General features: G+C 37.4%; 1 protein-coding gene across 1 annotated transcript; it reads right to left on the bottom strand.

Annotated features, from left to right (window-relative positions):
• On the bottom strand, positions 1–24,431 carry LOC139935020 (uncharacterized). The gene is made up of 4 exons (XM_071929467.1): positions 23,500–24,431; positions 9,894–10,310; positions 9,275–9,409; positions 1–1,398 (listed from the first exon to the last, which is right to left on the bottom strand). Exons 1-4 carry the CDS (start codon positions 23,576–23,578, stop codon positions 890–892), a joined length of 1,140 nt encoding a protein of 379 aa, XP_071785568.1. The 5' UTR covers positions 23,579–24,431; the 3' UTR covers positions 1–889.
• Positions 24,432–26,239: the final 1,808 nt, after the last annotated feature.

The following is a 26,239-nucleotide window of genomic DNA, read 5'->3' as shown; positions in this document are numbered from 1 at the left end:
CGCAAATACCAATGCGCAAGCGCAGACTGTTGAATGAGGTGCATTGTGGGATATATATGGATCAAATTTGGATACCAGCAAGACCACAATGCACCTAATTCCAAGCTTTACGCGCGCGCCCCGGTATTTGCGAAAAGGTCTATAGACCTTTTCGCAAATACTGGGGCGCGCGCGTAAAGCTTTGAATTAGGTGCATTGTGGTCTAGCTGGTAGCAAAATTTGATTCATATCTATCCCACAATGCACCTCATTCAACCATCTGCGCTTGCGCATTGGTATTTGCGATAAGGTCTATGGAAATACACCTGGTAAGTCTGCTGCCACCTAGTGTTCAGAGTCTCCCAGTAGGGACTGAGAGATGAATACCTTTTGTTGTGTTATTTTCCTTTATTTAAAAGTACTTCCCCTTTTTTACGTGTCGGCAACTTTGGGGCAGGCAGCGTTGTCATTCAATTATTACAGGTGATACTCAAGACAATAAAACATTCCCATGAAATATGCAAATTGAACATCGCGTGTGGTTTGAGCAAACATGGTGGACACCAAGCCTTTTGTGTTTGGGTCTGATGGTGTAAGTGACACATACGCGTTTATGCGTCTTCCTAGTGCACGTTTACCAGCCAAAGTGTCTGTGAACATGTAAAGTTGTACACATTCAAGCCGGGGCCCAATAACAAAAGAAGATATGGTCAACGTTTCGGTAAAGGTCCCCGGTTGGAAAACGTGTACAAAAACCAATGGGAGCTGCTACAAAAAAAGTTTGAGTTGGCCTCTACAAACAAAACAGGGAGAATAGGAAGTCCAAGGTGGCATACATACATGTACTTGTTTGTGTTCATGTAAATAGTAAACTTCACAAGGGGCTAATTCCTACAAAGTTTTCCACATGTCAATGATTTTCTAAGTCATTATTAATGCTGGCCAGACGTGATCTCGATGTAGGTGTTGTACCGTCAGCCATCTGCAAGGATTCCTCAAACGGTCTGGGTAGAGTTGAGTACGGTGGGGGCGCCCCAGCTGGGTTCATAATAACCGGTGGATGGGGGTCCCTCGGGTAGTCTACTGCCCTCTCGGTAAACTCAAGATCGGTGTACTGATCTCCCTCTGAAGTGAACGTCGGGGCACCCCTCCCCGGGTGACTTGAATCTGGAGTCGGTCGACGCTGATGTTGTTGTCGTGGGGGCCCGCCGCCCTCTTGTGACCTGTTCCTTGATCTGGATTGACTGGACCGATGAGGGCGCCGCACGCTGCTTTCTCGGGCCCGCTTGGAGCGAACCCTTTTCGCCATGAGGGCTAGAATAGTGAAGATGATGATCGCGAGGAGCACCACCATCAAGATAACGATGATGACGATCACGGTGATGCCCAAGCTGCTCCCCGCGGGACTTGGTGTACTGGCTGTGTGTAAAACAAAGGGGAGGTCAACGGATGTCAGAGGTCAGAGTTCATTTCTCATATCAATGAACATTACACTCAAAAAAATGTTTTGTTCAACTTACTTAATTTTATTAAGGCAAGTTTGTTGCCTCATATTTATTGAGTAGATTGAACAGGATAAGAATTTAAGTTCTTTATACTTTTATTCCTCAAGTTATTTAAACTTAAAATGTCAACGTCCAGTTAACTTAAAAATTATGTGTTCCTCGCTTTTTCAAGTTAGCTTTACTGATTTGAAATGAGTTGGGATGACAAATTACGATTCATTTACTATTACTCAAATCTAAGGCAAGTTGAAATAAATTGAGGCTAGAAGTAGGCGCTACGTTTAATTGTAAGTAAAATAAACTCAAAACGCGTTTTCTTCGAATTACTTAATTGTATTAAGGCAAGTTTGTTGACTCGATATAATTGAGTAAATTGAACGGGACAAGAATATAAGTTTTTTGTACTTGTATTCCCCAAGTTTGTTAAACTTAAAATATCACAGCCCAATTTACTCATTGTGATGCAACTAATATTACTTCCTATGGCAAGTTGAATTAACTTACAATTCGAAGTGGGCGCTACTTTTCATTTGAAGTAAAATTAACTAAAAACCAATTGATTAAATCAATTCAATTTTACTCAGTATGGGTTTGTTTGATTTATTTGAATTTGGTTATTAACCTAACAAAATTATCTTATTGTATGTAACTTGAATTTGCAAGGTAAATAGGCGCAAATAATTTAAGTTTGTGCTACTCACATTTAAAGGAACACGTTGCCTTGGATCGGTCGAGTTGGTCTTTGAAAAGCGTTTGTAACCGTTTTTTATAAAATGCATATGGGTAGAAAGATGTTGTAAAAGTAGAATACAATGATCCACACAAACATGCCTCGAAATTGCGTGGTTTTCCTTTAACCTTGTCGACTAACACGTCGGCCATTTATGGGGGTCAAAATTTTGACTCCCATAAATGGCCGACCATGTTAGTTCGCACAGTAGAAGGAAAACCACGCAATTTCGAGGCAAACTTGTGTGGATCATTGTATTCTACTTTTAAAACATCTTTCCAACCATATGCATTTTATAAAAAAACGGTTACAAACGCGTTTGTTTTGACCAACTCGTCCGATCCAAGGCAACGTGTTCCTTTAACTTAGACAATAACAAAAATAAAATGATCCGGGCAAGTTTAATTGATTGAGGTAGATTCCACAAGGTATTTATTCAGATTGCACATGAAATTAAACTGAATTACAGCGCTAATAGTACTGAAATGTTTTAAACTTAATTCGCAGTGTGATTTTATACTGGTGTGTATATATTATGATGCAAGAATTAACACAAATCAATGTGTAAACAATTTAAGTCATAGAGTTGACGGAAATTAACTGAGTTGAGGAAATTAACCGATTAGGGGGTAAATTACATACTGATATTAATTTGTAAATAACACTCAAACAAAATCATGAAAGTGATTTCTGTGTGTTACTAAAATTATTGACACTCCAAATTCAGTAAGGTTTGACTTGCGGTTTGTGCAATTATCTACCATGAACGCATTTATTTTATGTAAACATAATATGAACAACAACAACAACCACAATATCTTTTAACGATAACATCAGCAAACTCGTTTGAACACTCTTGAAGGATTTGGGTACTTTCTGTAACACATAATAAAATTTCCACAGATTCCTATTAAACTTACACCGTTTGAAGATATTGACAGTAGAAATCTTATATTACTTGTTGAGGTGCTGTAGTTTTTGAGAAAGAAAAAAAATGTTTTACTCATTCCTCAGCAAGTAACATTGTAAGGGAAGCTTTCTACTATCATTATTTTCAAACTGTATGAGTTTAATGTAAATCTGTGGATATTGTGTTTTGTATCATACAAAAAGTACCCAGACCCTTTAACTTCATAGCATAATCACATAAAAAACACCTTGCTTTGTTGTATCAATTTTTAGTTGTGTTTATGATACAACTTTCATTTGTTCATGTCTCAATTATCTGACACGGAAGTTATTAAATACAGTATTTTTTGGGCAAGTGGTCATACACTTCAAAACAATATTCTCTTGACCGTGTGGAACATAACTAAAGTACAGATTTTTCAGAAAGAACTTTGAAGAAAAAGCATCTGGCTGACAAGCTATACCAAACAGGTTTAGGATGCATTTATAAGATAAGACTTTTTTGGACTATTCTTTTAAAAAATAAATTTCAAGTTAACACCCCCCCCCCAAAGATGTATTTTTGTTAGTCTTTGTTAAGCGAGTAAAATTAGTGGAATAATAAAAGATAATGTACTGCAATAAGGTGTCTCTAGCAAAGAGACCTACTGCAGGTTATTATTTACAAACAATAATTTTTAAGCTAAGGACCCATTTAGTTGACCTTTAAAAAAAACCTTAAAAAGTGCAGAGAAATCAACTTTAGGTCACTGTAATGTCTAGCATTGGGCATAGATATTCAGCTTGCTCAACCTTAATGTTACATCACTTTAAAGGGACACGTGGCATTGGATCGGTTGAGTTGGTCATTGAAAAGTGTTTGAAACCGTTTGATAAACACTTTTCCTTGGATAAACACTTTTCATGGACCAACTCGACCAATCCAAGGCAACATGTCCCTGTAAGTAATAAGTAGAAAAAAAGGATTGTTCAGTAAAACTTGTATAAAGGTACATGATTAATTATAGCATTACATTGGCAAATGGTCAGCTGGTTTCAATCACTATTCTTTAGAACAACATATGGTTTTTGAAGAACTACTTCTTGTCTGCGGTGGGAAAAATGTCTTTGCCATTTTTTCCATAATCACTTTTCCATTGTGTGTTTTCTTCAATCAATCAAAAAGAGCAGCCCGTTCCTTTTCAGAGCTTGCAGCTGTTTCATCACCAGGAAATTCAGGGAGGTAGTTATCTTCTGCCTTCTGCCTTTCTTGTTTTTTTTTATGTTCTTGGCTGATTTAGAGTGATTTTACAGTTAGTTCTGTGCATCCGTGATTTCGCAATTTTGATCTATAGTTACCCATCTTGAGTTAAGGCTTATTTTCCAACCAAGTTAGCCAGTGGCAGCACCTGGTTCTTTCAGGTATAGGTGCTTCTTGACAAATGCTTGTGCTACAGAGCAGAACTGATCATCTGATGGATATGCCTTGTAGCTAAACATGGCTTCAGCAAGTTTTTCCAAAATATCAGACTTCATTCCTGTGGGGTTTGTCAAAGTTCCATCCTTCTCAAACTGTTTTTTCCCCGTTTGAAAGTTTCATCTCTGTGTCGATTGAGAAGGATGGGATTGGAAAGACGGTAGGCCACTGAAGTGCTCTATCTGTACTACATGTACTTACAGCAGTAGACATGGATGATGCTTCCGACATCGACTGGGACGATGACAGCAGAGATGAATTACTCAAAGGATCAAACACAGTGTCAATGTCTGTGTCTGAATCTGAATCAGGAATAGAAAGTGGAACGACTTTGATAGTTCCCCTGTCTTTAATATCCTTGAGTGATGATAAGCTCATGAAATTATCAAAGTCCGGATCAACGAATTGGAGACTGAATTCCCCTTTGAGTTCAAACCTCTCCTTGACTTGGTTCTTCAAATCCTGCACACTTTCCAGCCCAGGGGGTAGAATCAGCTTCTGGATGTTTCCTTCGGTGATGATGACTCTCAACATTATGCATGATGGTACAACAAGTGCATCTGCCATCTTGACTATCTGTCATAAAAGAAACGAGAACAACACAATTAAATCATTAAAATTAATTTTTCTTTTGTTTGTTAAATTACAGTAGTCTACAGCCAAAGTTAACTAAATTTGTTTATAAATGAGTAACTATTACTAAATGTTTTGTTGTTTGGACTTAATTTATTTCTGTGCAAACTACATACCCTTCAGTAAAACTTACTTTATTACAAACAAGTAACTATTACTGTGTGTTTTTGTTGTTTGGACCTAACTAATTTGAGTGCAAATTACATAACCTTCAGTAATCCCAACTTTATATATAAATGAATACTTTTACTTTGTGTTTGTTTTGATTAATTTACTTTAATTTACTTCATTTACTTTAGTGTAAAACACATACCTTCAGTAAAACTAACTTTGTTTATAAATGAGTAACTATTACTTTGTGTTTTTGTTGCTTGGACTCAATTTATTTAGGTGTAAAACACAAACCCTTCAGTAAAACTAACTTTGTTTATAAATGAGTAAATATTACTTTGTGTTTTTGTTGCTTGACTTAATTTATTTATGTGTAACACACATAACCTTCAGTCAAAATAACTTTGTTTATAAATGAGTAACTATGTCTTTGTGTTTTTGTTGTTTATTTTGGTGTAAAACAAAAACCCTTCAGTAAAACTAACTTTGTTTATAAATGAGTAACTATTACTTTGTGTTTTTGTTGTTTATTTTGGTGTAAAACAAAAACCCTTCAGTAAAACTAACTTTGTTTATAAATGAGTAACTATTACTTTGTGTTTTTGTTGCTTGACTTAATTTATTTATGTGTAACACACATAACCTTCAGTCAAAATAACTTTGTTTATAAATGAGTAACTATGTCTTTGTGTTTTTGTTGTTTATTTTGGTGTAAAACAAAAACCCTTCAGTAAAACTAACTTTGTTTATAAATGAGTAACTATTACTTTGTGTTTTTGTTGTTTATTTTGGTGTAAAACAAAAACCCTTCAGTAAAACTAACTTTGTTTATAAATGAGTAACTATTACTTTGTGTTTTTGTTGCTTGGACTTAATTTATTTATGTGTAACACACATAACCTTCAGTCAAACTAACTTTGTTTATAAATGAGTAACTAGTACTTTGTGTTTTTGTTGTTTATTTTGGTGTAAAACAAAAACCCTTCAGTAAAACTAACTTTGTTTATAAATGAGTAACTATTACTTTGTGTTTTTGTTGTTTATTTTGGTGTAAAACAAAAACCCTTCAGTAAAACTAACTTTGTTTATAAATGAGTAACTATTACTTTGTGTTTTTGTTGCTTGGACTTAATTTATTTATGTGTAACACACATAACCTTCAGTCAAACTAACTTTGTTTATAAATGAGTAACTAGTACTTTGTGTTTTTGTTGTTTATTTTGGTGTAAAACAAAAACCCTTCAGTAAAACTAACTTTGTTTATAAATGAGTAACTATTACTTTGTGTTTTTGTTGCTTGACTTAATTTATTTATGTGTAACACACATAACCTTCAGTCAAACTAACTTTGCTAATAAATGAGTAACTATTACTTTGTGTTTTTGTTGCTTGACTTAATTTATTTATGTGTAACACACATAACCTTCAGTCAAACTAACTTTGTTTATAAATGAGTAACTATTACTTTGTGTTTTTGTTGTTTGGACTTAATTTTTAGGGGTGCAACACACATAAACTTCGGTAAAACCAACTTTGTTTATAAATGAGTAACTATTACTTTGTGTTTTTGTTGTTTGGACTTAATTTTTAGGGGTGCAACACACATAAACTTCGGTAAAACCAACTTTGTTTATAAATGAGTAACTATTACTTTGTGTTTTTGTTGTTTGGACTTAATTTTTAGGGGTGCAACACACATAAACTTCGGTAAAACCAACTTTGTTTATAAATGAGTAACTATTACTTTGTGTTTTTGTAGTTTGGACTTAATTTTTAGGGGTGCAACACACATAAACTTCGGTAAAACCAACTTTGTTTATAAATGAGTAACTATTACTTTGTGTTTTTGTAGTTTGGACTTAATTTTTAGGGGTGCAACACACACACACTTCAGTAGAACTAGCTTGAAAATGAGTAACTATCACTTTGTGTTTGTGTTGTTTTGTCTTTATTTATTCGGGGGCAAAACACGAACCCTCGAGCAAAACTAGAAAACGGCAAGTTAATTTAAATAAATGCTCCAATGCAACTGTCCTACAAAGAGGCCTATATCACTCAGTCATATTGTCAGTTTTAGCATGTCACAGTCAGTAAGTGAGCATGTTGTTGTGTACGGAGGCGGACAACGTGGTTCAACATTACAACTCCAACGAAATGCTCAACTTAAAAAATAGTAATGAGCATATCACAACTACTATAGTGTAATAACTAAAATAACACCTTTTGGATTATGTTCTTACCTATGATGAATGGCATTCAACGAAGTAACTGATCACGTCTTCAATGCAGGGGACAGCAAATCTTCCCTTGGCTTGCTCTCTTTGAGCTCCTCTGTTGTTGTTGTTCGAAGAGAGCGTGCCATGCCGTTGGTGTGGGAAACGTTGGTCCCATACAAGCAGTACTTGAAGCCATTCACTATAGGCAGGGGACCAGGCCATATGGCCCGGTACGGGCGCACATTCATATGACTTGTTCTATGAAGTTGAGTTAATCGGCTGGTCCAAGTATTGTGAACCTCAAATTCATTACATACAATATATTTTCTTTACATTGGGACCAAGCTATATGCTATAAATTATCTTTATTCATTTTCTGTCTGTCAATTAAATATAATTGGTGAGTGACAGATGAGAAAACTATTGTATTTCGTTTGGTTTGGGTTTGAAATGCTTAGAGCATGGAAAGTTAGATTATGCCATGGTCCCCCCCCCCCCAAATAGTCATAAGCCTTGTTTGTTCGTTCTACTCATGTTTGTGCTACGAAAAATTTGCATACTGTTAAGTTAAGCTCTTCAGCATCAATACAAGTAATTAAGTATTTCTTACTCAATAACCGCAGTAAAAGTGGCAAAGTTTTATTTTTAAGTATCACTAACCAATAAGTGTCAGTAGTAACTACTTGATCGTAACTCTTGTTGATTTGACCTATTATTTATGGATAAACAACTTACATAATTAAAGTAAATCTGACTTTTCAAGATTTAAGTTTCAATCACTTAGGATGACCAAGTAAAAACAACAAAAAAACGGTATTAAGTATTATCAAATTAAATAATTCGAGTTTAATTTACTGAACCAGAATTTCATTTTTTTGAGTGTATATCACATTTAACAATGAAAAAGAAAACTTCAGAAAAGTTGTCCATCTTCTTAACCATGCTGGAATTCTACCTGATCTTGAACCTCTTCTGTAACAATTTAACAATGGTTATAGAAGAGGTTCAAGATCATACAAGTAGAATTCCAGCATGGTTAAGAAAATGAACAACTTTTCTGACGTACTTTGCTCAATCGGGTGCAAGCCGTGAAGGATTGGAGACATTTTATTAGAACAACACTCTGCCCCGGGATTATAGTTATGATCGTGTACATAACAGGCATAAGAGCATTGTAAATGAAGTCTCCATGAGCCAAGCAATTATTACTTGGTTTCACACAGTAAAGTAACCAGCAGCAGAAACTGCAGGGGTCACCTAACAATAATACAACTTGTAAACACAAACACATACTAAAGGGCCAAAAGCGTAAAAAGGTGAAATGTTAAGTACCAAAAAAAGACATTTAAACAAATTGTTACAGCACTTTGGGCAAGCTGGTGATGGTATTATTTCCTCTATCTCTCTGTGTTGCATTATTAACTAAATTTAAACTTTGGAGGGGTTAACAAGGAGCCGGTGTGGCAGGAGATTCTGTCCCCGGAGATTCAGCCCCTCCCAATACCTTACGGCGATCTGTGTATACAAACTTCTCCTGAAGGCGCCCTCTTTTGAAACATCCTCCATCAGCTGAGTGGCGTACATCACAAAACAACCATTAAGCATTTACATGACCAGCGTCGTTTGCAGTACAACTTCACTGCGCATGCCATACGTGCACCACCAAACAACCACTAGTTTAGCATTGGTACTTGCGCAAACTTGACCCGTGTGTCTACTGTAGTTGGTGACCCACCTGAACATCTGGGATCACCCTCCTCCGAGTAAGAAGCACTGGGGCAGTTCTGCTCTCCGTCGCACACCAGACTCTTGTCAATGCAGAACTGCGTATCGCGAGTCCCACTGACGTCACACTCATAGCAAGACCCATCTACATTCAATTTAAATAAAATGATTCTTTGTAATAGCTAATTTACTCATTTCATGTTATAGTTGAGCTAAACTGTCATTTGGTAATTTGGTTAACTAGTAGTACTTTAGTTAGGTATGTAGGTAGGTAGGTAGGTAGGTAGCTAGGTAGCTAGTTAGCCAGTCACTCAATTGTCACTCACTTAGTCACTGACTTAGTCATTCGCGACGTGAATTCACGTAGTCACTCACTTAATCACTCACTCATCAGTCACTCACTTATTAGTCACTTACTCAGTCCCTTAGACAGACACTCGGTCACTTAGTCAGCCACTTCGTCACTTCGTCACTTGGTCACTTGGTCACTCGGTCACTCAATAACTTGGTAACTCCGTCAGTCACACACTAACTTAGACACTCGGTCGCTTAGTCAGTCACTCAGCCGGTCACTCACTCAATCTTTCAGTCACTTGGTCGCTCAGTCAGATAGTACCATTTATACCTACCGGGTTCTGTTTTGAATGCTGTATAACTTATTGAAAAGGTGCTTTCTTCTCGAGACTGAACCGATCTCAGCGTTAGAAACACTAGGTTGCCAGTTGACTCAATGGGTTGGCTGGGTTTGACGAGGCCACATAAACCGTGGGGGAAGGTGGGTAAAAGTGACATAGCGCCCTCTGTGTTGCTCCCTAAAATCACCAGCCGATTACCGCCTCCGCACGTGTTCACGTTGAGGTTTGTAAGTTTGACTTCGTTAACGGTAAGACTTAGTCTGGTGCCCGGTGGTGAGAGCAGGGCCAGGCTGCAGTTGAGGTCGGGCGATAAACGAGGTATGGAGGAGAACACATGACCTGATAGTGTGCCCTCGATCGTGTCGCCACAGCCTGTGAAGTTTGCAGACCGTGTTTGCATGTCCATGTAAGCTTAAATTCGAAAAAGAAAGAAAAACAAGTTTATTATAGTTAAAGGGTCTAGGTACTTTTTGTAGGACACAAAACACAATGTCCACTTTAAACACAGTATGAAGATAGTGATGGTAGAAAGCTTCCCTTATAATTATTCCTTGCTTAGGTGGTCCAGTATTTTTTTTTTAACAAGTCACCAAAATTATTTTCGTCTCAGGAGGCGAAAATTATTTTAGCATGTAAAAAGCATTTTTCGTGACACTGATGCTTAATTGAATATCTGTTCCTGTATTAATTTTGCCCGATTTTTAAATGAAAATCAATTTTAAGTGATATGGCTAAACAAGAATTAGTATTAACAATGTTTATTGGTTTTGTTATAGTTGTTATTATTATTATAGGGAATGTGTATTAACACTGTGAATGGCCTAGATGTGATTTTACAACTAAAATGGAAAAAGGATGTGATTTCGAAAAAGCCTATCCAATATCACATCTGCACCACTGAAATCACATCCGAGCCAGAAATCACATCCATGGTTAATTGACCAATTATCAATATCACATCCACTGCCAGCGGCGTTACTAAAATCACATCCCTGTTTAGGCCTAATCCAAAATCACATCCGAGCCCGAAATCACATCCATGTTTAATTGCCAATTATCAAAATCACATCCACTGCTAGGGGCATTACTTAAATCACATCCATTGTCCAGGCCTTAGCCAAAATCACATCCCAGCTAGAAATCACATCTATGGTTAATTGACCAATTATCAAAATCACATCCACTGCTAGCGGCATTACTAAAATCACATCCACTGTTTAGGCCTGGGCCAAAATCACATCCGAGCTACAAATCACACCCATGGTTAACTGCCAATTATCAAATCACATCCACTGTCTAGCTGTATACCAAAATCACATTATGATAGTGTCTGGCCTTAGCCAAAATCCCCCCCCCCCTTCAAATCAGATGCAGGGTACATTGTGAACCCCAACATCACATACTGATTCCCCCACTAGTGCAAGGTCACACCTGAAAATGAGGACTGATGGTCAACTATGAACAACTTCAACCCGAAATTGCTGTGGAAACCCGTTTCGCCCTAAAATTACAGCAGAAGGTAAATTTAAGGCAATCTATCGGCATCTCCTGTTGCTCAGTTTTTTGGCAATGGTATTCCCAGCAATTTCAGAACAAGCCCACTTTGCCCAAGGAGACCATGCACACTCAAGAAACAGTAAACAGTGAATCATTCAATTACTGATCTAAGTGGAATTAACACCCCACAGGGATCAAGTGACCTTCAGACCATGACCTTACTTTAGGACACTCACTCAGTGGCCAGTACATGCACATGGAAGTGTATTTAGGCTACGTGTACCTACTCACCCAAACTCATGATATCTGATATTAGCCCAAACTGTTTTAATGAAGGGAGGCCGTTCCAATGTATTGGTTAGTCTACGGATCGCGGTGACCGTTTGTCTTGAAAATTGATAACCATCGTTTTATTTATGTTTTTCGCCCGGCGACGAATCTATTTTAATTTTAGTCAGCTAGGCCCATTGAAACATTCCATCGTATGTATGCTGATTTTATGTATCGAGAAAACGGGTTGTGAAAAAGCCTACAGGTCGTGGCAGTTTTCCTGCAACTTTGGACGCCGAATCGACACAATCTTCTGACGTTCACATTTTACGTTTAGCTCGCGATAAACGTGCAGCCCAACTTCCTTATAGTATGATGTAAAGCGAGATCCACACCGGGTTCGGGCAACTTTCGATCGCACACCGGTCGAGATGTCCATGCACTATTCTGTTGTGTGGAGCAGACATTCCGCAATCTGTATTCCGTACAAGAACGCTTGGCTAGACTCCAACTCCGTACTGGTACTTGTTCATGGGCCGGGTGAATTGCTGTATGCATACAGCGTGGCAGACGTCCACGAATTCTGTGCTATACACAGCCTTGGATTAAGGCCACTTCCATCGACAACTTTGGCCGATAGAGGATGCGGGGCGAAGTTCATTAGAATTTTTGTATCAGTGTGCCTCGCTGATAGACCTTTAAGAAATTCTTTAAACGCAGTTCTGTGAACTTCACTTCTGTTGTTTTTCACGATTGGAAAAATGTGAGGATAATTTTTTTCCTACGGCCTTGAAAAACGTCCATACACAAAATTAATTGTCAAAAAATTGCTTGTAAAATGCTAACGCAACAAGAGAATTGTTCCAAATTTCGTTTCAGATGTCATGTCAACTATCTGAGCTCAGTCTGAAAGGCATATTTCCAAAATCTAAATTGAAAAAAAGAAATTCTTCAAAAATGTTGAATTTTTACATTTTGGCCCAATGCCTGCAAACTTATGGACAAATGAATAGCCTTTTGCTTGTAAAATGTTAACGCAACACAAGAATTGTCCCAAATTTGATTTGAGATGTCGCATCACGTATCTGATCTCAGTCTGAAACGCATATTTTCATAAACACAATTGAACAAAATTATCTTCAAAAATTTTGAATTTTTACATTTTGGCCCTCTATCTGCAAATGTATAGCTTTTTGCCCTGAAAATGTTAACGCAATACAAGAATTGCCCCAAATTTGATTTGAGATGTCGCGTCAACTACCTCAACTCTGTCAAAAAAGCGTATTTTCATTAACCCAATTTAAAAAAAGTTATCTTCAAAAATGTTGAATTTTTACTTTTGGGCCCAATGCCTCCAAACTTAAGTACAAATGAATAGCCTTTTACTTGTAAAATGTTAACGCAACACAAGAATTGTCCCAAATTTGATTTGAGATGTCGCGTCAACTATCTGAACTCAGTCTGAAAAGCATATTTCCATAAACACAATTGAAAAAAAGTTTTCTTCAAAAATGTTGAATTTTTACATTTTGGCCCTCTATCTGCAGCTGTATAGCTTTTTGCCCGTAAAATGTTAACGCAACACAAGAATTGCCCCAAATTTGGTTTGAGATGTCGCGTCAACTACCTCAACTCTGTCAAAAAAGCGTATTTTCATTAACCCAATTTAAAAAAAGTTATCTTCAAAAATGTTGAATTTTTACATTTTGGCCCAATGCCTGCAAACTTAAGTACAAATGAATAGCCTTTTGCTTGTAAAATGTTAACGCAACACAAGAATTGTCCCAAATTTGATTTGAGATGTCGCGTCAACTATCTGAACTCAGTCTGAAAAGCATATTTCCATAAACACAATTGAAAAAAAGTTTTCTTCAAAAATGTTGAATTTTTACATTTTGGCCCTCTATCTGCAGCTGTATAGCTTTTTGCCCGTAAAATGTTAACGCAACACAAGAATTGCCCCAAATTTGGTTTGAGATGTCGCGTCAACTACCTCAACTCTGTCAAAAAAGCGTATTTTCATTAACCCAATTTAAAAAAAGTTATCTTCAAAAATGTTGAATTTTTACATTTTGGCCCAATGCCCGCAAACTTAAGTACAAAATGAATAGCCTTTTGCCCGTAAAATGTTAACGCAACACAAGAATTGTCCCAAATTTGATTTGAGATGTCGCGTCAACTATCTGAATTCAGTCAAAAAAGCGTATTTTCATTAACGCAATTTAAAAAAAGTTGTCTTCAAAAATGTTGAATTTTTACATTTTGGCCCAATACCTCCAAACTTAAGTACAAATGAATAGCCTTATGCTTGTAAAATGTTAACGCAACACAAGAATTGTCCCAAATTTGATTTGAGATGTCGCGCAAACTATCTGAACTCAGTCTGAAAAGCATATTTCCATAAACACAATTGAAAAAAAGTTTTCTTCAAAAATGTTGAATTTTTACATTTTGGCCCTCTATCTGCAGCTGTATAGCTTTTTGCCCGTAAAATGTTAACGCAACACAAGAATTGCCCCAAATTTGGTTTGAGATGTCGCGTCAACTACCTCAACTCTGTCAAAAAAGCGTATTTTCATTAACCCAATTTAAAAAAAGTTATCTTCAAAAATGTTGAATTTTTACATTTTGGCCCAATGCCCGCAAACTTAAGTACAAATGAATAGCCTTTTGCCCGTAAAATGTTAACGCAACACAAGAATTGTCCCAAATTTGATTTGAGATGTCGCGTCAACTATCTGAATTCAGTCAAAAAAGCGTATTTTCATTAACGCAATTTAAAAAAAGTTGTCTTCAAAAATGTTGAATTTTTACATTTTGGCCCAATACCTCCAAACTTAAGTACAAATGAATAGCCTTATGCTTGTAAAATGTTAACGCAACACAAGAATTGTCCCAAATTTGATTTGAGATGTCGCGCAAACTATCTGAACTCAGTCTGAAAAGCATATTTCCATAAACACAATTGAAAAAAAGTTATCTTCAAAAATGTTGAATTTTTACATTTTGGCCCTCTATCTGCAGCTGTATAGCTTTTTGCCCGTAAAATGTTAACGCAACACAAGAATTGCCCCAAATTTGGTTTGAGATGTCGCGTCAACTACCTCAACTCTGTCAAAAAAGCGTATTTTCATTAACGCAATTTAAAAAAAGTTGTCTTCAAAAATGTTGAATTTTTACATTTTGGCCCAATACCTCCAAACTTAAGTACAAATGAATAGCCTTTTGACAAGAATTGTCCCAAATTTGATTTGAGATGTCGCGCAAACTATCTGAACTCAGTCTGAAAAGCATATTTCCATAAACACAATTGAAAAAAAGTTATCTTCAAAAATGTTGAATTTTTACATTTTGGCCCTCTATCTGCAGCTGTATAGCTTTTTGCCCGTAAAATGTTAACACAACACAAGAATTGCCCCAAATTTGGTTTGAGATGTCGCGTCAACTACCTCAACTCTGTCAAAAAAGCGTATTTTCATTAACGCAATTTAAAAAAAGTTGTCTTCAAAAATGTTGAATTTTTACATTTTGGCCCAATACCTCAAAACTTAAGTACAAATGAATAGCCTTTTGCTTGTAAAATGTTAACGCAACACAAGAATTGTCCCAAATTTGATTTGAGATGTCGCGCAAACTATCTGAACTCAGTCTGAAAAGCATATTTCCATAAACACAATTGAAAAAAAGTTATCTTCAAAAATGTTGAATTTTTACATTTTGGCCCTCTATCTGCAGCTGTATAGCTTTTTGCCCGTAAAATGTTAACACAACACAAACTTGCCCCAAATTTGGTTTGAGATGTCGCGTCAACTACCTCAACTCTGTCAAAAAGCGTTTTTTCATTAACCCAATTTAAAAAAAGTTATTTTCAAAAATGTTTGGCCCAATACCTCCAAACTTAAGTACAAATGAATAGCCTTTTGCTTGTAAAATGTTAACGCAACACAAGAATGGCCCAAAATTTGTTTGAGATGACATGTCAACTACCTCCACTCTGTCAAAAAAGCATATATCCATAAACACAAGTGAAAAAAAGGTATCCCAAATAATGTTGAATTTTTACATTTTGTATTTTAACATTTTGTTACATTTTGTACATTTTTGTATTTTGCAAAGTTAAGTACAAACGAATAACCTTTTGCTTGTAAAATTTTAATGCAACACAAGAATTGTCCGACATTTGGTTTGAGATTTTGCGTTAACAACCTCAATCTGTCAAAAAAGCTTTCCGTACACACAATTGGAGGTAAAAGAATGAGGAGAAGAAGAAGTCTTGGTTGGGGGGGGGGGTTGAAAGGAGCTGAAGAAGGAGAAATTGGTTAATGATTGGTGATAATGTCTTTCACTTGTTTCTGTCTCGACTCCTTAATAATCAAATGTTATGCTTTGCAAATTGTTACACCAAGCTTTATCAGTTGAAAATGTTGCTCTGGCTGAATCCCACCAGGCATCACTGTGCCCAGCAGGTTTTACTAGGACTACTCTCTGTTTATTCATCCAATTGATACACTGTACATCACACAGCAGATAGATCTATAACAAAGTCGACAGAGAGAAAAAAAGGCCTAATAGCCGCTAGCGCCCACCCATGTGCTGCATTATGTAATCGGCCCCTACCGAAGTGCTGGTTTTCGCGGGAAACAGACAAAAACATCAAGCTGAAACAACGTTTGTTACACAACAAACAGTGGCACACACACACTTGTTGAGTTTCCGAATCTGCTGAAAAGTAATGATTAAATCGGCCAAAGAAACCATGGATCGTCATTTAATGCAAGCAGAGTAATTTCGGAATTATAATTATTTCGTCGGTGAGCCCTTTGGATCAACGAAAAGTGGAAATGTCTCTGCGAGAAATGGAGTGCCCTGTGTGCCTGGCTGCCGGCCGGAAGCATCAACCTTGAATGCTCAGCCTATATGGGGATGGCTCAGAATCAAGATTGCAAGGTATTTAGGTATTTAATAGTCTATCAATTCATGATAAAATCATACCCTGTTCCAGCTAGGAAGTAGAAATTCACAAACCGGCAGATTTGAGTTGCAAACCTCTGCTGAATGTTCAACACGGTTATTTACATTTTGCAAGCCATAAAACTACAATAAGCGTATTCCTTACTAAGTAAAAGCATGGAGAAAAGCCAACAGTGCAACTGGTACTGCTTGTATTTTGTAACAAATAATATTGCCGGCGTAAACGCAGCAAAAGTTCCTTCGTCTGTACGAGTCAAATCTTTAAATAATCCGTTTACAAACTGCCTAATTTGTAACTAACCATGACAAGATTTAGTTTATAGCGGTCGTGTCACGATTCCTCACCGCATACTTTAAAATAAATATTAAAAGAACGTTTAATATATGTAGAAGAGTCATCATATGCATCACAATCACACCACCTTCAATTCAAACTGTTAATATTATGTCCTAGACACCCCCTCCGTTATTTACTTTTCTTTTCCGCGAACTTGATTGATCAATGGATTTGTTTTTCTTCCTACGAAATTGCCACTCTCATAATGCTTTTTAATGGGATTTTTTCCCCTTTCTTTTCTCTAAATCGATTTAAAAGAGGGAATCCTTAAAAAGAATCAGGGAAAAAAATTGCCGCCAGGTATGTGCACGGCCGAATTTCATGGCTCTGCTTACTTAAGCGTGATTTAGCGCTTACACGGCCGGGCTGCATGGATAGCCATGATTTAAAAATAATATAAAGGATTGTTAACATGCATCGAGAGAACCGAAAACAAAGACAAACATCAAAATATGTAATTAAGCATAAAACATTTTCAAAGCATTAGCTTTTACACACCATTTAAATGATGTACCAAGTACCTGATTGTGGTGTAGTTAATGTTAATGTTTATTCCCAAACTAAACTATTTTTTGTAAGCAGTTAGTTCAGAGGCCCTATTCTTTCCACCTGCACGGCACAACAGGCTGCAAGGGACGACGCCATCTGGTTTTCTGTTTACGGTTTCTGTTCTTGTATGATGGAGACCATTGACTGTCTTCATCACAGCAATGTTGATTAATTTAACGGTTATATAGCCTCCATGAATGCACAAAATAAAGGTTCTGACCCGGTTCAGAACATCTGACAATTTTATTCCATCTACATGTATCACCGCTTTGTACACTATAGATATCGAAAGGTGCTTGAGATCCAGTAATGATGAATCAGATGCGGCAAAGGAAAAAGTCATTTGGATGTGGTGGGTAAAAATGTCTCCACCAAAGCTGGTGTGCTTGTCTGCATTACATTTAGTGTCATCAACTGATATGCAAGGCTGTCGAATGTTTATGTATGGACAACAATGTTATAGGAAGGATTTATTCCTCCATGGGACAACGTACTGGATGGGATAGGGCTCTTTATAACCACGAATGTCTTTCACCTTTACTCCCATTATACATGTAGTCTTATGATGAGAAACTTAACCTGTCACTAAAAAACAATTTTTTTAAGGCAAATATAGTTTTTGCATGTTTTTGTAATGTTCCCCTACATATGACTTGCACATAAACAGTTCGTGCTCAGTCATTACTCATGGTTAACTTATTTATTGAATGCAACCATGGGGGTACAGAACTCGACTTTCATGGCACAAAAGTCATACGTAGCACCCATTATTAAAACCAATATTATTATGTGAACAAACTTGACAAAGGCATTTAGTTTTTCAACAAGAAGTGTAACGGCGACGACCCGCCCCACACATGATAATGTCAGATTTTTTTTAATGTCCAAGGGTCTAATTAGGCGAATAATTTTCGTGTCAGGAGATGAAAATTATTTCAGCATGTAAAACGTATTTTCGTGACGTTGTGTTATTCGTTTCTCAAAAAAAAACTACACCACCTCAGCATTTTAATGTAAGCTTTTGACGATCATTATCTTCACACGGTGTAAGTCAATCTGTGGACATTGTAATTTTCGAATGCGCGGCTTATTAACCGTAAGACTAAGAAGCAGGATGACCATTCTAGGAAAGGGCGTGGTCGCTTTCCGATTGAGGCAGAATGAACTGATGTTTTCTTTGAACAATAGTTGTTGTTTGTCACTGTCAGCATGACAGTGTTGCAACATTTGTTGTTAGGTGAATGTATTATATGACTGGAGTTGGCCTTACTCTGTCCTTACTCTATGCTCTGCCCATGGTCATACTGCATAATGACCATGCATTATGACGATACCTTACTGCAGGCATCCCTAAATAACTTACCAGTGCCAGAGCAAGGACCAGCTGTCAACAAATGATGCTGGTTCCTAAACTACTTTACACCTTTTTATGTCTCGTCATCATATTTAACTTGCTATGACTAGTGGCCAATCCGAAACCTGAGGTGAAAGTTGTTTATTACACAACTTGTTCTAAGTTAAAGAAAATAAACTTAAACAAGGATCACCATAATGGCAGCATTTCCCAAAACAATTTTCTCAAGATATTATCCTGCTCGAGCATCCAACTGCTAACTGTTGAGCCTGTATGGTTCTTTTGAATTTGTAACAAAGTCTGCGATTTTAAATTGATTACTCAATTTTTTTATTTATTTTTTTTTTTTTTTTGGGGGGGAAACAAATAAAAAAACAAAAACACAAAGTAATTAATCCAGTGATTGATTTCCCCCAAAATCAGTATACTACATTGTAATTGTATTATTTGACAGAACTTGTTTTTCTTTGTAGGGCCTACTTGAAAACCCATTATTTCATGGAGATATCCTAAAGTACAGTTAGGCTACATTAGGGAGACCATCATTAATATTTTCGGTCCATGATCCCAAAAGGTGGAGCATAATGGCGAAACCATTAATGATAAAAATACCTCTATGACCGGACAAGCCGAAGAGAGTTGAAAGTTGTTCAGACAGGTAATAATTTTGGTATTATCAGACAATTTGAAAATACAGATCACAAGGCTTGACAGGACAATTTGAGAAATGCTGTCCCTTGGTGTTCACTTGTTTTCAAGACGCAATGTTCTTGATTTACGAACAAGCTTAATATAAACTGGTACTAAGAAACAGGCCACATTTGTCGACAGCTGGTCTTGCCCCAGCACTGGTAAATAGTATTCAGGGATGTTTTAGGGACCATCATTACTGCAGGAAGGCGGTCACCCGTTAGTAATTAGGTTATGTAACACAGCTCTGTGGGTCAGGCCATGGCAGAGTTAACATTTATGCCAACTAAATAACAAATTGATGAACAAAATCTCAACATAAAATCGAAAGGAAAGAAAGTTTACCACCGAATAGATAATGTATATTTCAAAATTGCCTGAGTGGTGTTAATTTCAAAGAAGCAAGGTTTTATTGTGACATTAAAACGAGGTTTTCAAATCATGCATGTACATAATTTTTCAGCTATTCAGATTTTGAAATTTCATTTTATCAGACAATAGCTTTTTATTTTCTGTGGTTTCTTTTAAATTTACACCACTTTGTTTTACATGTCAGATTGATTTTTACAATTTCGAAAACAAAATACAGTAATGAATTTGCCAACAAATTATTGGAACATAAACAATTGTAGTTTTGTTATTTTTGTCCTGCTGTGTAGGCCTACTTGCACTAACACTTATAATCATGGGGATTATGAAGTACATCATTGACTTATACATTTACAATTATGGTGACCCTCAATGAATAAATAAATCAGTAAAACAATTGTAGTCCTTGACAGACCTTGTTCTTCTGTGTAGGGCCTACTTGAAAACCTTTTATTTCATGGTTATATCTTAAATATTGAGACCATCATGATTCCATAGTCCTAAATGGTGAAACCACTATTCCTCCATGGTGAAAACAGGGGGAACACTGAATCCAGTCTACACACACTTAGATACTGCATACAGTACGCCATGGGACCCACTTCTAGAGAGCATTCATCTGTAAGTTATTGGTTACATAATCGGACAAGGTTTTTGCAAAGGTCAGATCGTTGCTATGACTACTGGACATTCCGAAGCCTGTGGTGAAGGTTCTGGTTCTGGTGAATAACTGCACAATCTCCACATATCGGGATGTACACGTTAAGAAAGTCTCCACTTAGGTGACAGAAAGGTGGGGGGGGGGGGTCATGTTAAAAAAAATGCATCCATTGGTTTTTCACTCATAGTAATTATAATGCAAAAGTTTGTTTCACCATATAAAGCTAGGTGTCACCGATGCAAACATAATATTTCGTGAACACTGTGATAAAAAAAAAATCTGCACAAAATGACTCAATATGCTTGTGTACACACTGTCAACACGTTAAATTTTTGGTTTGTTTGTTCATTTTTCAACTATGTTCTCTCAATGAAAATAGCACGCACCCCCATATAACATAAAACAACTAAAAAGTTAAAATGCTTCGGCTGAAACTATGTTTACAACTGTCACTTTACATCTACAATAACCAGGACAGATGACAATTTGCAAAGGGGAAAATTAAATAACAGAAGGTTAAAAACGGCACTCAGACATTTTCTGTTACTCTATTCCTTGTTTTACTCATACGATAGTAAACTGGTTGGGAGTTTGTAGCAATTCGATTCCCTTGCAACCCTGGGGAATGATGACTTGATCATGATGATTATTGATCGGTAGGCTACCTTTTTATAATTGTGTTCACAGCCACTGGCTGAGCAACTGTACTGAGTGCAAGGGAGTTAAAGAACGCCTAGAAACTAGATTGCGGTACTGCATGATTTTCGGCATAGACCTTTCACCATTCTGGGTTTGGGTTATGCTGGTATAATAGTATGATAGTCCACATCCCGCAAGGATAATTATGTACAACTAGGGAAGGCGAGTAAGTTTTTAAACCAGACTCGACACGCCGCACTGTTCTACTGGTTCTACACACAGTCATGGTTTCCAAAGTGCATGATGCTATAATTTTGATTTCAGAAATAAAAGCGTGTAGTTCCTGGACTCGTTCAATGTTCAAAGTTTTAGTTTTTACCATTCCAGTCCATAGTTATGTAATAGTTTCTTCTCATTCCATTTGTATCATTCATAATCATAGTGCGTGGAACCCCTTCCACTTGCCCGCAACCCAAACGCTTGCGAAACCAGTGCATGACGTACTGGACGTTGGGTTGAGAATGCGATACTGGTTAAGTTGATGTGATGTTGGTGTCAACCAGACAGTAGATGTGATTTTGATAATTGGCAGTTAACCACGGATGTGATTTTTGTCTTGGATGTGATTTTGGCTAACGGCTGGGTAGTGGATGTGATTTTAGTAATGCCCCTAGCAATAGATGTGATTTTGCTAATTGGCAATTAAACATGGATGTGATTTCTGACTGGGATGTGATTTTGGCTAAGGCCTGGACAGTGGATGTGATTTTAGTAATGCCGCTAGCAGTGGATGTGATTTTGATAATTGGCAATTAAACATGGATGTGATTTCTGTCTCTGATGTGATTTTGGCTAAGGCCTCAGCATTGGATGTGATTTTAGTAATGCCGCTAGCAGTGGATGTGATTTTGATAATTGGCAATTAAACACGGATGTGATTTCTGGCTTGGATGTGATTTGGAAAAAAATCACATCCTTTACCCAAAATCACATCCCCAAAAATGGCCTTTCCATTTTAGTTGTAAAATCACATCCAGTCCATTCACAGTGTAAAGGCGGTGGACGCTATTGGTAATTACTCAAAATAATGATTAGCAAAAAACCTTACTTTGTAACGAGTAATGGGGAGAGATTGGGGGTAAAAAACATTGTGAGAAACAGCTCCTCTGAAGTGGGGTAGTTTTCGAAAAAGAAGTAATTTTCCACGAATTTGATTTCGAGACCTCAAGTTTAGAATTTGAGGTCTCGAAATCAAGCTTCTGAAAGCACACAACTTCGTGTGACAAGGGTGTTTGTTTTCTGCCATACTTATCTCGCAACTCCGATGACCAATCGAGTTCAAATTTTCATATGTTTGTTATTTTAGGCATATGTTGAGATACACCAAGTGAGAAGACTGGTCTTTGACAATTAGCAATAGTGTCCAGTGTCTTTAAGAAATTGTTTCATACAGTGCAGTAGTTGCCCCGAATGTGCTTCTCAAATATGCCTCCTAGGCCAATGATGTGGTCTTCCCTTTTTCAAGGTGACCCGTACAACGCATTATGGGTAAAACACAATGGCTCTTTAACAGAGACATGGGTACCAACTAGTTTATAAAAAGTGTAACCTGGGATGGTGGACTTTAGAGTGAGGTTTTAGAGTTGGTGGGCAAATTGGTGTAGTTCTACCTCTGGGACCCTGGTTCGAAACCCACCGTGGCACTACGCGGATTGGGGTTTCAGCCCCCTTGACTGGATTGGCTTTCCCTAAAATGATTCTCTAGGTTTTTTATTGATCCTCCAACCTCTTCGAGTATTGCTCCAATAAATGTGTATTATTTTGAAACAAGCTGGGCACAAATAACAACAGAGTTGTATTCAACACATAAGACAAACCACTGGTTGTACAAGCGGCGTTCACAAACTGGGTCCAATTTTGTAGAGCTCCTTAAGCACAAAAAGTAGCTAAGCAAAACAAACTTATAAATGCTTACCGGGATAAGGTTACCAGCCAAACTACCATGTCACATGTACAAATTGAGACTGGTAACCTGCTCATTTCTGCCGATAAAACAGTTATTATGAGATTTTTTCTGCTTTGGCAGCTCTTTGAACTTTGACCCTGATCTCAGCCATGTCATATATTCTCTACAACTAATAAACTACTCTCTGAATGTTTAATTCTTGTTTCTAAAATCAGAAAAATGATTGACGTCTTAGATTAAAAATAAACTCTTAAGATTCTAAGCAACTATACAGTAATATTTTAAACGTGTACTCACCAACAGATCGGGTACGTACGGTGGTCAGCAAGCAAGCCACTAGAGTCCACAAAGCGTTCATCTGACTTGTCCTTTTCATGTTTGAGAAAATATTGTCCCAAGCGCTTCGAAAATAAAGTTATTTGGCTGTTCCTCGGCTGTGCTTTAACTTTGGTTGGTCAAGGTAGCCGGTCAATAATGGTGGATTAACAAAACAAGTGTAGCCAAGTTGTTGACTTTAAGAAGTGTAGATTTGTGGTGTAGCGTGGTGTAATCCAGTAAAAAAAAAACATTGAGGAACAGAACTGTCTACTTATAATTTGAGGTCGACGGCCAAGGAGCAAAGCCGTGCGTAATCCAGTAGCTGAGTGTAGCCACCTACTCACTGCTTTCTGGGTGTAACACCGGTAGCTGCAATGTTGCTGACGACCTGCGAAATACCAGTAGCTGTAAACTTGGATGGAATTTCTGCGTATTCCGGTGACTGAATGTTCCTGTCATAGGTTCCAATAAACTATAAACCGAGAATAACTTCTGCACATTCCGGTAGCCCTGTGTCCGTTGATACAACAGCAGGTGTTCCATCAGTGTTTACAAGTCAACATTACATTTACGTCCGCCATCGTAATTGTACATACAAAATTTGTTTGCCTTTATCAGATTATCAGATGAATTGCTGCGTACCGTATATCTTCAGAATGAGCAAATGAGTCACTAATAATCCATCAAGAATAATCAACGTTCACAATTGGTTCCCTCCATGCAAGACCACGATGTAATAATACTCACTTCTCACTCACTGGAAAGACCATAAGAACTCATAGAAGAGCTTTCCACACACAAAAATACATTGAATCAATACGTGGCTCTGTTCCCTTGAGTTTTTGAGTTTTCACACGACAATACCGTGACGCAGAGTTTACGGGCACACCTTGGCACAACAGCTCAACCAAACGGCCTTGGCACAGGGGTGTTCCACTACGTTCATAATTATTTAGTCATAAAATATCCCAACTTTCGATTGTGGGGTATTATCATTCAGTTGGTTTACAAAATAAACAAAAGTGAACCTCCATACGGATGTTTTATGCCCACTAGTAGTTTGATTGAATACCAAGGTGACCATGGGGGTTTAACAAATCATGGTTGATTTGACATTGAAACAGCCGTTGGATTCTATTCCGACGGGGTTAAACATTAACAATGGTTCACCTTAAGGTAAATCTGCGTATTATTGTTGATTTACTTTCCTATTGTCCTGTGTCGGATTCAACGAGACAAATGGCGTTTTGTTTCCTCGTCTGTTGTCGAGACCAGGACAGCTGAGTTTGTAAAACGGATTTCGTGTTCATAAAAATGTCCAGTAAACAATGTTCCAAAACATGTAGACCTTTGGATCCAATTTAAATGATATAGTGTACATCCATTGTTTTACCACGGTTTTATACTGAAAACTTAATGTAACTGTGGAAGCTAACAAATCATGAACATTTTTTAGCGTGCATTAATGCTTTCGTCTGAACATAAAAATATAGCACCGTGGTCTATAGATGGTGGGAGATACGCGAAAAGTATTTCGGTCGCTATCGTACTAATGACCGGTATAAATTGACTAAAAACCTACGTTGTCTTAAAACTTCATAGTATACGGTAGACGGTTTGTTTATCGAAACATTAATGAGAGCTATTTTGGTGTCATGCCTTTCCTATAAATGGGCATCCAACTGATTTGAATGCCCTTATTGGGGTTGGATATATCGCCCCCAAAACTAAACGATGACGTCAATACGATGACGTCAATTTGCACAAAGACTGGGCTAGACTCCTCTACGCAAGAGTGATTCGCGAGTGATTCACGCAAACAGTATTATTACTCCGATTGGAATGCGATCACCATTCAGTGTAGCCTTTTGTCAAGGCTTTGGCTTGAACAGCTTCATAGAGTCGATACATCCCAAGCGACTGGAAGGGGAGACTACACACTAGTCAAAGGCCTTGACGAAAGTCTACTTTCAGTGCCGCAGGCATGAATGAACGTTTCATCACAACCTTCATAGATTTGAAAAACGAACCTCTTAATTTAGGATGAACAAGGCAGTGTTGGGATTTCCCCTACTATATCAAAAGTTGATGACAATCCTACGAACACAAATGTCTTTTTGCGGTGTAAAATTGTGATTGCTTTCCCCCTGACTCCTAAAGCCGAACCGTTTGAGTAACACAATTTTTAAGTTTGAGTGGTCAGGGAAAGGTCGTTTACCCACTGGATTTTTTAAAACATAGACTGGTCCGCTGCCTCGTGGGACTTCCCCATTGACTCGTTCACAAACGAGCCTATACGAGCGGTTTGTCGTGTAGTAAGTTATATGATTTTAAACACCAATATATAAGAGATGTTTAGCCCCTAGCTACCGGGCAACCTCGGTAGTCTAGTTGGTAAGACACTGCTCTAGAATTGCAAGGGTTGTGGGTTCGAGTCCCACCCGAGTAACATGCATGTGATATTTTTTCAAAGGACTCGGGAAAGTACTGAGTATACAGTGCTAACACACATCGGTGTATGGGTAAAAACCAAAAATTAATAAACACCAATATAGTCATGAGCCCGCCCCTTGAATGGTAAAATCGATAAGCAATCTGAAAGACTGAGATTGATATTAGTTAAATCATCCCTCGGTTTTTGACTTGTATATTGATATAAGTGTCTTGTCTGTTGTCAAATAACAGGGTTTCGTTATGCCGTACCAAATGAACTATATTA

This window comes from Asterias amurensis, chromosome 3 (assembly GCF_032118995.1).
Source record: "Asterias amurensis chromosome 3, ASM3211899v1".
Taxonomy (NCBI): Eukaryota; Metazoa; Echinodermata; class Asteroidea; order Forcipulatida; family Asteriidae; genus Asterias; species Asterias amurensis.
Note: the sequence above shows the minus strand (reverse complement) of the source record. Positions and strands in the feature narration are given on the sequence as shown.